Below are 12,815 nucleotides of genomic sequence, written 5' to 3'. Positions count from 1 at the left end.
CTAAGTGGGGTACAATGCCATAGAGTGCACCCTCCAAAGCATCCATTTTCTTAAAGGGAACTGATCTCTTTATTCTGGAGATAAGCTATAATTCCAGGGGATCCCCAGATCCCACCTGGAGGCTGGCATGCTTAACCCCGACTCATGCAAGCAAATGGTTGCAATTTACACCTCCTGGGCCTTTCCCCGTCCCTCCCCTTGTAGGTCTTTAAAAAAAATTATTGTGAAAGTCTGAGAGGGGGTGGGGTGCTGTGTCTCTGGACCCATAGAAGATAACTAGCTTTGGGATACCGTAATGTTCTAAAATGCAGGACAATGACCTGCAATCACATGATCCCTGTTTACTTTCACCACTATGATCTAGTCTCATCTGCTGAGTTCTAAGCATCTGGACTGCTCTCCCTCCCACACTCACACATGCACACAGTTGACTTATTCCTGCCTCCTTTGCTACCTCGGCCCACTGCTTCTCTGTCAGTCTTAAGGTCCTCTTCCAATCTCTGTCGCTTGACTGCTTCAAACCAGACCCTCCCTTTGCACAGAAACCTTCAGTCATCTGACAAATCTCTTAGCAATGTAGGTTTTTTAAAATGATCTGAGCTCATCCAGCCCTTGGGGAAACAGTCTTGGGTGTGGGGTGAAGCATGACTTCACTTTCGGCAGTTGCATTTATAAACATAGTTGATTCTCTTTTTATGTTATTGTGTAAGTTTCTTTGGCAATAATAGACCCCACAACTCCCCGGAAGAACGAGCAAGACCTTGTCCAGCTTCCCCAACAAGCTCTCAGCAATCACATGGGGGCTGAACGAGAGCATGAAAGCACACGAGGAGTCTGTGCTAGCCCCTCTTCCTTATGGCAGTTTTGGGGAAACTGTTGCCACACCAGAGATCCTTCCATCTTTGCCATGGTTTACTTGCAGGAGGAGGAACTTACTGGCTTTCCAGTTGAGCCGCTGAGCCCTGGTGGTCCCGAACTCCCCTAGAAACAGAGATCAGAAGGCAGGAGGTATGTGAGTGTCTCTGCAAAGAGTACCCAGGAGAATGCTTAGGGCTAGAAACAAGATCAGCTAGAATTTGGGGATGGGACGGGACTGCAAAGATGACCTAAAATGATCTCTCTCTCTCTGGATCTGCCTTACCTTTTCTCCTCTTGGGCCTGGGGGGCCACCTGGGTCACCCTGAAACGAAAGCAGAACTGTTTAGTTTGTTCAGAAATGCACAATGCCATCCTAAGAAAAGTTTTGCCCCTCCGAGTCTGTTGAAAGTCGATAGGCTTAGAAGGGACTATCTCTGCTTAGAATGGCCCTAAGATCATTTATCATCCCAAACAAGACCCTGGATGGGATCTGCTTCTGCCATACCAATAAGATTCTACCTTTATTCTATGAAACATACATTGGTTGGGGGAAGGTAGAAGAAACATAGGCTTTTTGGATTCTTCTGCCCTGAATACCTACTGACAGTAATGCTTCCATAAAAGCTACTGCTGAAATAAAATCTTTTCTTAAAAACACTAAACAAAAAGATTTTTTTCAGGAAATCCAAATTTAATTTTCCTCCCCAAAGCCAGTCTTCTCTCTTACTTGTGGGATCCATACATCACCACATGCAACACCTGTCACACACACTTCAGCTCCAGGCACTGTGTTGGTGCTCCTAGGCTCTGCACTTGCATCTTAAAGGTAGTTATGGAAAGCACTGCACTCTCCTGGACCAACAATATCCCCTCAACGTTTCCCCCTCCCCAAAGCCTGCCAGGTAATTCACCTGGAATGGAAAGATGAGGAAGAAGCTGCTTTCAGGCCCTCCCCCCCATCTCCTGGATAGTACCCCAGGAGGCTGTAGTATAGCAGACAGGAACCATGGTGGTCTTTGCCACCTGGGGCAGAAGAAAATGGCACTTCTGAAAACCAGGGTTGGGGGGGCTGTCCTCTTGGGTAGGAAAAGAGGCAGGTTATGCACCCAAGGTGTTCCCTGGGGCTTAATATTTTCCCTTTCTCTAGGTTCTTTAACTACACTTCTCATAAATCTTTCAAGCACCACCTATCTTTGCACTACATTTCTTTTGGCTGCAAGCCATCACATTGGCACAGAACCAAAGTTGTAAAATTTCTTTCTTCTTTCTTTCTTTTACATTGTACAAAATTGGGACTGAGCCAACAGTTAGTTAGAAACCATAAGGTGAGGGAGTTGGATTTATTTTCAGAAAGGAAGAAAAGTCACTACAAGAAGTAAAACAACAACAGTAACAACAATCACATAACAACAAAACAAAACAACACCTACTACAATGGAGGAGCTCATACTTAGTCTCTGGTTAACATAAACAGTAAGATTGAATCTTTTCTTATTTTAAACACCTATATCTAGTTTTACAATCAATTTTAAGTGGTAACTTTTATTTTTTAAAATTATTTTCAAGATTTCTGGATAGAGTCTTCAATCCACCTATAAAGTTTCGTCCAAATATTTTCAAATGTTCCATCTTTTTCCCCTTGTAATTCTAGAGTTAACTTGTCCATTTCTGCAGCTTCAAGCAATTTAAATATTATTTCTTCTTTCATGGGTACTTCTTCTTTCTTCCAATATTTTGCATAAAGTATTCTAACAGATGTTACAACATATTGTTTTGCAATTTTTTTGGAATAATATTTAATAAAAACAGTTCAGGATTAAATGGTATGCTTATTTCTAATATTTTCTACAATATTTCATGTATCCATATCCAATATGTTTTAGCTATCTTATAAGACCACCACATATGGTAAAAAGAACCAGTTTTACTTTTACATTTCCAACATAAATTTGACATATTAGGATACCATTTAGCTAAGTTTTCAGGGGTCATATACCATCTATAAAACATTATATATATATTTTCTTTATAAGAAATAGCTTTTGTAAATTGTATGTTTAACTTCCACATCATGGACCATTCGTCCATTTGTATACTATGACCTAGATTTTGAGCCCACTTAATCATTGATTCCTTTACAACTTCATCTTGCATTTTCATTTCTAATAGCACAGTGTAAATCCGCTTTATACATTTACCCTCTGTCCCAAGGATGATTTTATCAAACTCTAAGGGTGAATCATAAAAACCAGTTACTTGATCTTTAGCAAATCTGGAATCTATTTGTGCTCTTTCCCACCAGTTCAAACATATACCTTTTTTCCTGAGTTCATCTTGGTTACATATTTGATTTTGGCTGTTTAACAAATCTTCATATGTCCAGAGTAGGTCTTTTGGAAATGTCATCAGGCGTGTAAATGCTTCTAATGTTGAAACCCATTTCGGTATTTTAGTATAATATAGTTTTTGTATCTCATCCCATTGTTTCAATAATGCAGCTCTTATAGCATGTTGATTAAAATATTTATGGATACTGCTTTTCCTATACCAAACAAATGCATGCCACCCTAACTGTAAATCATGTCCTTCAAGCTTTAATAGTCTTGAGTTTTCTAATGTAATCCATTCTTTCATCTAGGTTATAGTGGCTGCTTTGTAGTATAATTGCCAGGCTGGTAACGCAAACCCTCCTCTTTCTTTTGTATCTTGCAGGACTTTCATCTTATTCTAGGCCTTTTTTCTTGCCAGATAAATTGTCTCATCATTTTATCTATTTCTTTAAAATACTGTTGATTTTTTATAATTGGTATTGTTTGAAATAAAAAAATAAGTCTTGGTAATATGTTCATCTTCACCGCTGCTATTCTTCCCATGAATTATAACTGCAGATGTTTCCAGTTTTGTAGACCTTTCTTGATCAGATCCATGAATTTTATATAGTTTTCTTTAAATAAAGCACTGCGTCTGTTTGATAAGTTTATTCCTAGATATTTTATTGTCTTTTTTACTTCAATCCCCGAAGACTCCTGAATTATTTGAATTTGCTTCTTGGTACAGTTCTTTGTTAATTTTTTTGTTTTTTTAAGATTCATTTTTAATCCTGCATATTGACCATAGTCTTTTATTGCATGCAAAAGAGGATCAATTCTTATTTGAGGGTCTTCCAGAATAAAAACCAGATCATCTGCAAATGCTTGCAGTTTATATTCTTCCCCTTTAAGTTTAAGATCTCTAATGGCATTATGTCTTCTTACCATCTCACAAAGTGTCTCCAAAGCAAAGATAAATAGAAGGGGAGATAATGGGCAACCTTGTCTGGTTCCTTTCCGAATTTCTATATTTTGTGAAAGATCTCCATTTACCATTATTTTAACAGACTGTTGAGTATATATTGCTTTAACCATTGTTTAGAAATAGTCTCCACATTTCCATGTCAACAGTTGTTTCAACATAAAGGACCAGTCAAGATTGTAAGAATAGATTCCATATTTAAGATAAAAAACTTCCTGGAACAGTATGGGGAGTAACCAGGATGGCAAAAAGAACAACAACAAGAAGAAGAGGAGGAGGAGGAAGAGGAGGAAGAAAGGCCAGATACTAGAACAGAGGAAGATAAATTAGAAAGTGAACAGGAGAAGGAGAGCGAAAAATTAGGGGAAAAGGGGAAGAAAGGATCTAAGATAAACCTGTCACAAATACAAACTAGGTTCCAATACAGGAATACATTTCGTAACTTTAAAAACTAAATTAAAAAGTAAAAAATAAAATAAAATAAAAACATGTTAAGATCTAGAAGTTTTTAAATTTTATCAATAAACGTTAACGGACTGAATAGTCCTCAAAAAAGACAAAGGATTTTCCATCAAATTTACAAAATACAACCGGAGATTACATGTATACAGGAAACACATATAAAAAAACCCGACATTAAATACTTAACCAGTAAAAAATTGGGACAAGAATTTGTAGCAGCTGATAAAAAGAAGAAAATGGACTAGTAATATATGTAAAAGAGTCACTCTCTCCTGAGTTAACTTACGCGGATGATGAGGGAAGAATCGTAGCAGTTAAAATAAAAAGACAAGGTATAGAAAGTACAATTGTAAATATATATGCACCAAATCAAAAACAGGAAAACTTTTATAAAAAGTTATATGACGTGTTAAATAAAATAGATGGTCAGAATATATGTGTTTTGGGAGATTTCAATGAAGTCTATGACATAAAAATAGACAGAAAATCTCAAAAGAAAAGGGAAAAAAAGAAAAGGTCAAAAGTTGCCAAAAATATTTATAGACATGGCTGAAGAATACAACTTAATGGACACATGGAGAACTAGGAATATGCAGACGAAGTATTATACCTTTTACTCTGCTAGACACAACTCTTGGTCCAGGATAGATATGGCATGAGCGACAACTGGGTGGTTGCAGGATTTGGTGGAGGTGGATATCCTACCAAAAACATTTGCCAATCATACCCCTATTTTACTTTCCTTTAAAGAGATATGGAAAAAACCTAGATGGAGAATGAACACAGGGCTTCTAAAAGACAAAGAATTCATAAAGAACATAAAAATAGAAATCCTGGATTTTTTTAAAAAGAAACATACAACCAGAAATATCTATAGAGACAGTATGGGAAGCATTTAAGGCATACATAAGAGGGTGGTGTATAAATCAGGATGCATGGAGAAAGAAGAAAAGGAAAGAAACATATGAGGAAATAATACAGAAAATTAAACTACAAGAAGATAACTCAAAAGAGATGATAATATAGAAGGGAAAAGTAAGTTGAAGTTCCTGCAACATGAAATGAATTTACTACTAACACAAGAGATAGCAAAAAAAATACAATATACAAAACAATATTTTTTTGAAAATGCAAATAAGCCAACAAGGTGGCTATCATATAGACTTAGGAAGGAAAGAGAGAAACGTACTATAGTAGCTCTAAGGAATGATAAGGGGAATTTAAAACATAGTATACAAGAATTAAAAGAAACTGTTGAAAAATATTATACAAACCTATATAAACAGGAAGACCAGGACAAGGAACAAATAAGGGAATATGTACAAGGAAGGAAGTATAAGGAATTTGAGGGAAAGCATAGAGAGCTACTAAATGGGAAAATAACAATGTGTGAAGTAGTGGAGGCCATTAAAAAGTAGAAGAAGAAAAAAGCCCCAGGGCCAGATGGAATCCCAGCAGAACTGTACCAGATTTTCGAAGATCATATCAGCCAACCATTTAAAGAACTACTACAAAACATAGGATTAACAGGGAAGCTACCAAACTCATGGTATCAAGCTGCAATAACTTTAATCCATAAAACAGATACAGATCTTACAGATATTAAAAACTATAGACCAATATCACTACTGAATGTTGATTATAAAATATTTGCAAATATCTTGGCAATGAGATTTTAAAAAGTACTAGCCCAGGTAATCCATCAAGATCAAGCAGGCTTTCTACCAAAAAGACAGATAAAAAGTAATATGAGGACAATCATTAATGTTACAGAATACTATGAACAACATCCAGAAAAGCAATTGGCTTTGATGTTTTTGGATGCAGAGAAGGCGTTTGACAATCTGTCTTGGGAATTTGTACTTCAAAAACTAAATAGCTGGAGGTGCGGACCATACTTTCTGACAATGATCCGGGCAATATATAATAGACAATATGCTAATATAATTATAAATGGAGACACATCCTCTCAAATCGAGATACAGAAAGGAACGCGTCAGGGTTGCCCACTTTCACCTTTGCTATTCATATTCGCACTAGAAACATTAAATAATGAGGTAAGAGAAGACAGCAAAATATCAGGGCTCAAAATAAAAAGAGAAGAATTTAAATTACTAGCATATTCAGATGACATGGCATTTATATTGGAAGACCTGATAATTTCAAGCCAATATCTACTAAAAACTGTACAAGAATTTGGAGGAAAAGCAGGATTAAAAATAAATTTGAAAAAAAACTAAAATAATAACAAAAAACTGTACAGCTAAGGTAACTCAAGAATTATATAAGACAACAAATATAGAGGTAGTGAAAAAAATTAAATATCTAGGAATAACCCTATGGGGGAGGGCGGGGTATAAATCTGATTAATAAATAAATAAATAAATAAATAAATAAATAACACTATCTAATAGAAACAGTACAATTCTCGAAGCAGACTCTACCGCTACAGGAATTGCACTGGTTACAGCATTGCCCACTCCTTGAGGGATGATATTATTAGCAGCAGTAGTAAGGGCAGTATTAACATCTTGAGGGATTGCAGATTCTATTGCCGTGGCCACCACATCTTGGATCAGATTATGTATCTCTTGACCTGACATCTTTGATAAATTTGTGGCCACCGACTTGGCTATATTTGGGGAGGGCCTACCTGTATCAGAAGACATGGTTCAGTTACAATCAGTATACAGCTCCACAGCCCCCCCCACTCTGTAATTCAAGGCAATGTGTTTCAATACTAATTATTACACAGTGAGGAAGACTGTAAAGTTGAAATGAGTTCATAACCAGGTACTCATAATGTTGGACTATGTTGGACTTTTCTACAACATTGTACAATTGAGAATTGTACAATGGATCCAGTTAGTTGTAGAGAGCATTTGCCAGCCAGAAAATGAAGGCTTCTAGCTGGGTGAAATAAGGACTGGTTTGCTACTACCAAAATAGAGAGTGCTTATGGAGAGCATAGCCAGCAAAATACAGATGGCTTTTGGTTTGCTCCCAATATAAACACTTATTATGGAACCAGAAGTAAGTCTTCTAAAAATTAAATTATTAAATCATTATAAGTTTAAAATAACTATTTTCCATGCAGCCACATGTGGTTTTTCATTGATTATGGTTTATTCCAGGATATTATGAAGGAATTAAGGAATTATAATACTGAGCTGGATTAAGAAGCTGACACCTCCTGTCAATATAGGATTACATCTGAGGAAGACTGTAAAGTTGAAATGAGTTCATAACCGGGTACTCATAATGTTGGACTTTTCTACAATATTGTACAATTGAGAATGTTAGCAATCTTATAAAGTTTTAAAAAGCTATTGTACTAATGTTGGTCATATCGCAGGGTTTGTTTGTGTGTTATATTTGGGGAGGGCCTACCTGTACCAGAAGACATGGTTCAGTTACAATCAGTATACAGCTCCATGGTTAGCAGCAGTAGTAAGGGCAGTATTAACATCTTGAGGGATTGCAGATTCTATTGCCGTGGCCACCACATCTTGGATCAGATTATGTATCTCTTGACCTGACATCTTTGATAAATTTGTGGCCACCGACTTGGCTATATTTGGGGAGGGCCTACCTGTACCAGAAGACATGGTTCAGTTACAATCAGTATACAGCTCCATGGCCCCCCTCCCACTCTGTAAAGCAAGGCAATGTGTTTCAATACTAATTATTACACAGTGTTCTCAATGTTCCCAAACAGTCCAATCCTTCAGTATCAATAGGAAGTAGTTACAATCAGTATACATCTCCACTGCCCCCCCTCACTTGAGTATATTTAATTCATGTTGTACATACTTTTTAAAAATCCAAAATAAAGCAATAATTATTTGCATATGTGAATTTGCATAATAACATGTGGTCTAAGAAGAGGGGAGCGGTGGCACAGGAGATTTATTCTCTGGTTAAACATCTGAGCTGAACAGGACTGCTGTCAGTTCTAGCCCCGCGCTGGTGTGAGCTACCAAGCCTTGTCCCCAGCTCGCCATCCACCCAGCAGTTCAAAAGCTTCGGTGAGTAGATAAAATGGGTACCACTCCTTAGAGAGGGTGGACACACTAAAACCCCCCCCGGTGGGGGAGGTGTTAGCCGACGAACGGAAGGGCCAGCGCGTGAGATCAAAAGCCTAGAGAGATCTATTCAGCATCATGGCCTGTAATGGGCCATTCCGGCCAGGCGGTGGCAGTGTTGCGCTGCAACTGAGAAAGCTGACGACATCAAGCCATGCCGAGGAAGAATGCTGTTGGAACATGTCTGAAGTTTACAGCTGGATAAACTTCCCATCGGTTGCGAAATGTGTGCAATTTAAAGATATATGTTGTCCTCCCTTACCCCTATCATTGTTAGTCCCTTGTGAATTCATCAGTAACTGTAAATCACTCAAAGCCAGCAGCTCTGCAAGGATTATTATTATTATTATTATTATTATTATTATTATTATTATTATTATTATTACTATTACTATTATTACTATTATTACTATTATTATTATTACTATTATAATAGAGAACCGCATTTCCAGCCATTATTGAGTGGTCTCTGCCACCCTTCTGGTTCCTTGCACTCTCTTCCTTCTAGCAAAGTTTACCCCTGTCCTTTTACTTTACGAAACTTTGTATGCATTGCGTATGTTGGGTGCGTCTCATAAACAATGAACTATAATCAAATATGGCCAAGTTCTGCTCAGCTCAATTAAAAAATGGTTGGGTAGTTAGGAGTTTTGTAAAGTTCTCCCTGGCTTGTAACAATGTAGGATCATGTAAGCAGATGGTAATCTGTGCATATGCAATACTGTATTGGCCTGTGGGAAATTGTATTTTGGTACCTCATCCATGACTGAAACTGCAGCAAACACAGATGTGGCCTTTTCATGATTGATCACTGGCACTTGCCTGACATCCATTTTCTAGTTTCACAGTGATGAGTAAGAATTTTATTAAGAGGAAGAAGTTAACTTTAAAGAGTATACACTGTGGGCAATTAGTCCACTGAACACACATATGCAGAATCTTTCCAACTCAGAAAAGAGCTTCTGGAGAAATGGCACATGATACATAGGACTTTTATGCATTCTTTTTTTGTTAGTTCAGGCCCCATACTTCTTTAATTTATCCCCTGATTTCTGCATACATTTTTGTGCCTTTAGTTTTCACTTTGGAGGGCCCCCCCCCCCAGTTCTTTTGAGACCACCTTTACCCTGCTGTTTTTCTGGAAGCCAATTCTGAGTTGGCTTTTCCCTCATGCACAATGTTTCTGCCAGTTTATGCCACCTCCCACCTACCCCCTGCCCATTGTTTGATTATTGGACTGTGGTGGTGAAACCATTTCCTCTCCTCCCCCCACCTTGAAGATGTGTGATTTCCTTTTTCTTTTCTTTTTAAAAGGCACTAAGGTATCAATATATTGTTGGAGCATCATAACAATAGGCTTAGGAGTTTCTCTGAATTTTTTAAACAAGTAAGTCTCTAGTCTCTTCCCTTGTGGAGATATGCCCTTTTCTTTACATCTCCACGAGGGAGGAGGATAGATATTTACTATCTAAAAAAATGAAAGCTGGGAATTCAGAGAGCCTCCTAAGCCTATTGTTACAACATCCCTGTGATAGATCTAGATTGGAGTGCCTTGAAAAGGGTGTGTGTATGTGCTCTGACACTGCAAAGGACACCAGTGATGACAAAAGCACACTCCCTTGAAAACTCTCCTTACTGAAGGCACAGGTGGAAGAAAATAAACTGACTCCACAACTGCAAAAATGCACAGGGAGGGCAGATGTGTGGAACAACTGAGCCCAAACTGGCTTATGGATCAACTCCCAAGAAAATCAGGAGTAACTTGAGTGTGTGGGAAAGCCATAAAAAGCCATTAGGAGTTGGACAAACCATTAATTATAAATTTCAGCACCATAACTATTTAATAATAATAACCTCCTTCAGTTAACCACAAGAAGGAGCTGGGGAACGGGATAATGGAATTTATTTATTTGATTTATACCCCGCCCTCCCCACCGAAGCAGACTTAGGACGTCGGAATCCCACTGATCACTCAAAAGTGTGGTTCGATCCGTCTTGGAGCCCAAGATTTCAGCAAGCAATGCTTCTTAGCTTATTCCCACAATCATACAGGCTAGGGACCTAGGGTTAGCATTTAAAAACAAAAACAAAGTGCATATGGTGGGCAGGGGTGTGTGGAGAGACTGAGATTCACAGGCCACTAGTTTTTCCAATTACAAAACCCACACAGTTCTGATTAAGTATTTGAATACTACATGGCCTCTGTTTGCCAAAAGTATCCACCCCATTATGAAAGCTACTGGTTTGGTTCCACTCAGTCCATGCAACTTGCATCTTTTGACCACAATGGATGGCAAAAGAAATTCTGCCACAATCTGTACACCGTCAGGAGGACATGGAAATTAAACCACAGTTAATCAGGATTCTTTCATTATAAAATGGAACTCTTTGGCAACAAAGCCCCAAGTTGCTGTCAGAACAAAGAAGCCAGACACAAGCTGAGAGGCAATCCTTACCGGTTTTCCTGGAAGACCAACTCCAGTGATCCCTGGCAGGCCTGGGGGTCCTGGCTCCCCAGCAAGCCCCTCAGGTCCAACAAGCCCTGGATCACCCTAAAATATACACATGGCTATTAGTAAGGAGTCCAGTAAAGTAAGAAGTCCATCAGAAGATTAGTTTTTCCTTGAGGGTGCTTCAAGACTCTAAATTTGAACAGCACAGTACCTTCTGACCTTTGGGTCCCACCACGCATATCTCTCCAGGCCGTCCCTGGATTGAAGCAGAAAGTGAGATTTATTAGCATATGATGCCTCTTCATACTTTTTGGGGTCAATCCCTTTGTTAAAGAATTCAGAGCTTGGGGCCTTGTGGAGTGAGTCTGGTAAGCTTTGCTAGCTTACCTGGGTGTGTTTAGGTCTTGGAAAGGATCCCTAAATGCTACCATATTTACCTGAAAGGAAGACATCTCCTGCTAAAGAACGTTATACACAAAAAGTGGGTTTTTTAAAAAATTGTAACTGATATGTGAACATAAGACAACATCTTCTTTTCTTCACAGCACACTCAGAAAAAACCTGTCTTCATTTTAGGTGAATATGGTAACACTGTAAAAGCTCACCTTCTGTAGTACTTCTTTATTTTGAAATCTACAGAAATCCTGAAGATCAAAACAGACAAACTTCCTAGATATGTCACTTCAACCTCCAGAAATTTGGGAAAGCTCAACAACTGAAGGTCACCATCTTGCACAACTCCATCACAGTAGATTCGCAGCAGAACAGTTTCCTGCTTGGAAGTTCCCTAAGACAGCTAAGTCTTGCTTCACACATGCAGCCATCAACTGTGGAGTGGTAGCATCATGCAATTCTGTGCATGAGGGAATGGGCCATCACAGGCAGAACACCAAAGATAAATCTTCAGATCACTCCACACACAATGCTTTTCGGTATAGGCATCCAGATTGGTCCTGATCTGGATGGCCCAGGCTATCCCGATCTCATCAGATCTCAGAAGCTAAGCAGAGTCATCCCTGGTTATTACTTGGATGGGAGACCACCAAGGAAGTTCCAGGTCACTATGCAGAGGCAGGTAGTGGCAAATCACCTCTGTTCATCTCTTGCCTTGACAACCCTATGGGGTCACCATAAGTCAGCTGCAAAGATGGCACTTTCCAGCACCAGCACCCAGAGTGAATAGTTGAGATACTGGCAACACTTGTATCCCCTGGGTTTGGAAGTTGAGTACTGGCAGCTCACAGTGCTTAACATGAAGATGGGAATTACAGCCCAGAGTTCTGGTTCTTCTCTGGGCTACAGAGACTCTCCTCTCCCCCCACACCATTTACTGTGTGGCTGCTGCACTTGGTACTGCAGCTATTCTAGCAGTAACTGCAGAGCTGCTAGCCAGCTGGGAGAGGGGACAGAGAGCTTCTTTTCCTTCCTTCTCTTGCCTTCTTCTCTGGTGCATCAGAAACTGCTTCATCTGTGTCCAAGGTGCCAAAATGGACCAGGAAAGTAGAGTCCCCAATGTGACATCTGGGGCTCACCAGGAGGGGCCAGAACACAGGGCATCCAGTAATCAAGTGCAGGGAAACCAAACAAACGGCATGTGTGAACTAATCCATTAGTGTTCTTCAGAGTAGATCTGAAGGAATGCAGAGAAAAGCAGGACAGGGAAAGA

General features: G+C 39.0%; 1 protein-coding gene across 1 annotated transcript in view; it reads right to left on the bottom strand.

Annotated features, from left to right (window-relative positions):
- COL16A1 (collagen, type XVI, alpha 1) overlaps nucleotides 1-12,815 on the bottom strand; it is a 213,974-nt gene that overhangs the window by 92,628 nt on the left and 108,531 nt on the right. The window contains exons 17-20 of the mRNA XM_015408105.1: nucleotides 11,361-11,405; nucleotides 11,153-11,248; nucleotides 1,142-1,180; nucleotides 937-981 (exon numbers count right to left, since the gene is read on the bottom strand). Of these exons, the coding sequence (XP_015263591.1) occupies nucleotides 937-981; nucleotides 1,142-1,180; nucleotides 11,153-11,248; nucleotides 11,361-11,405 (225 nt within the window). The remainder of the gene's footprint in view (nucleotides 1-936; nucleotides 982-1,141; nucleotides 1,181-11,152; nucleotides 11,249-11,360; nucleotides 11,406-12,815) is intronic.

Source organism: Gekko japonicus, unplaced genomic scaffold (genome assembly GCF_001447785.1).
Source record: "Gekko japonicus isolate JY-2015 unplaced genomic scaffold, Gekko_japonicus_V1.1 scaffold36, whole genome shotgun sequence".
NCBI lineage: Eukaryota > Metazoa > Chordata > Lepidosauria > Squamata > Gekkonidae > Gekko > Gekko japonicus.
Note: the sequence above shows the minus strand (reverse complement) of the source record. Positions and strands in the feature narration are given on the sequence as shown.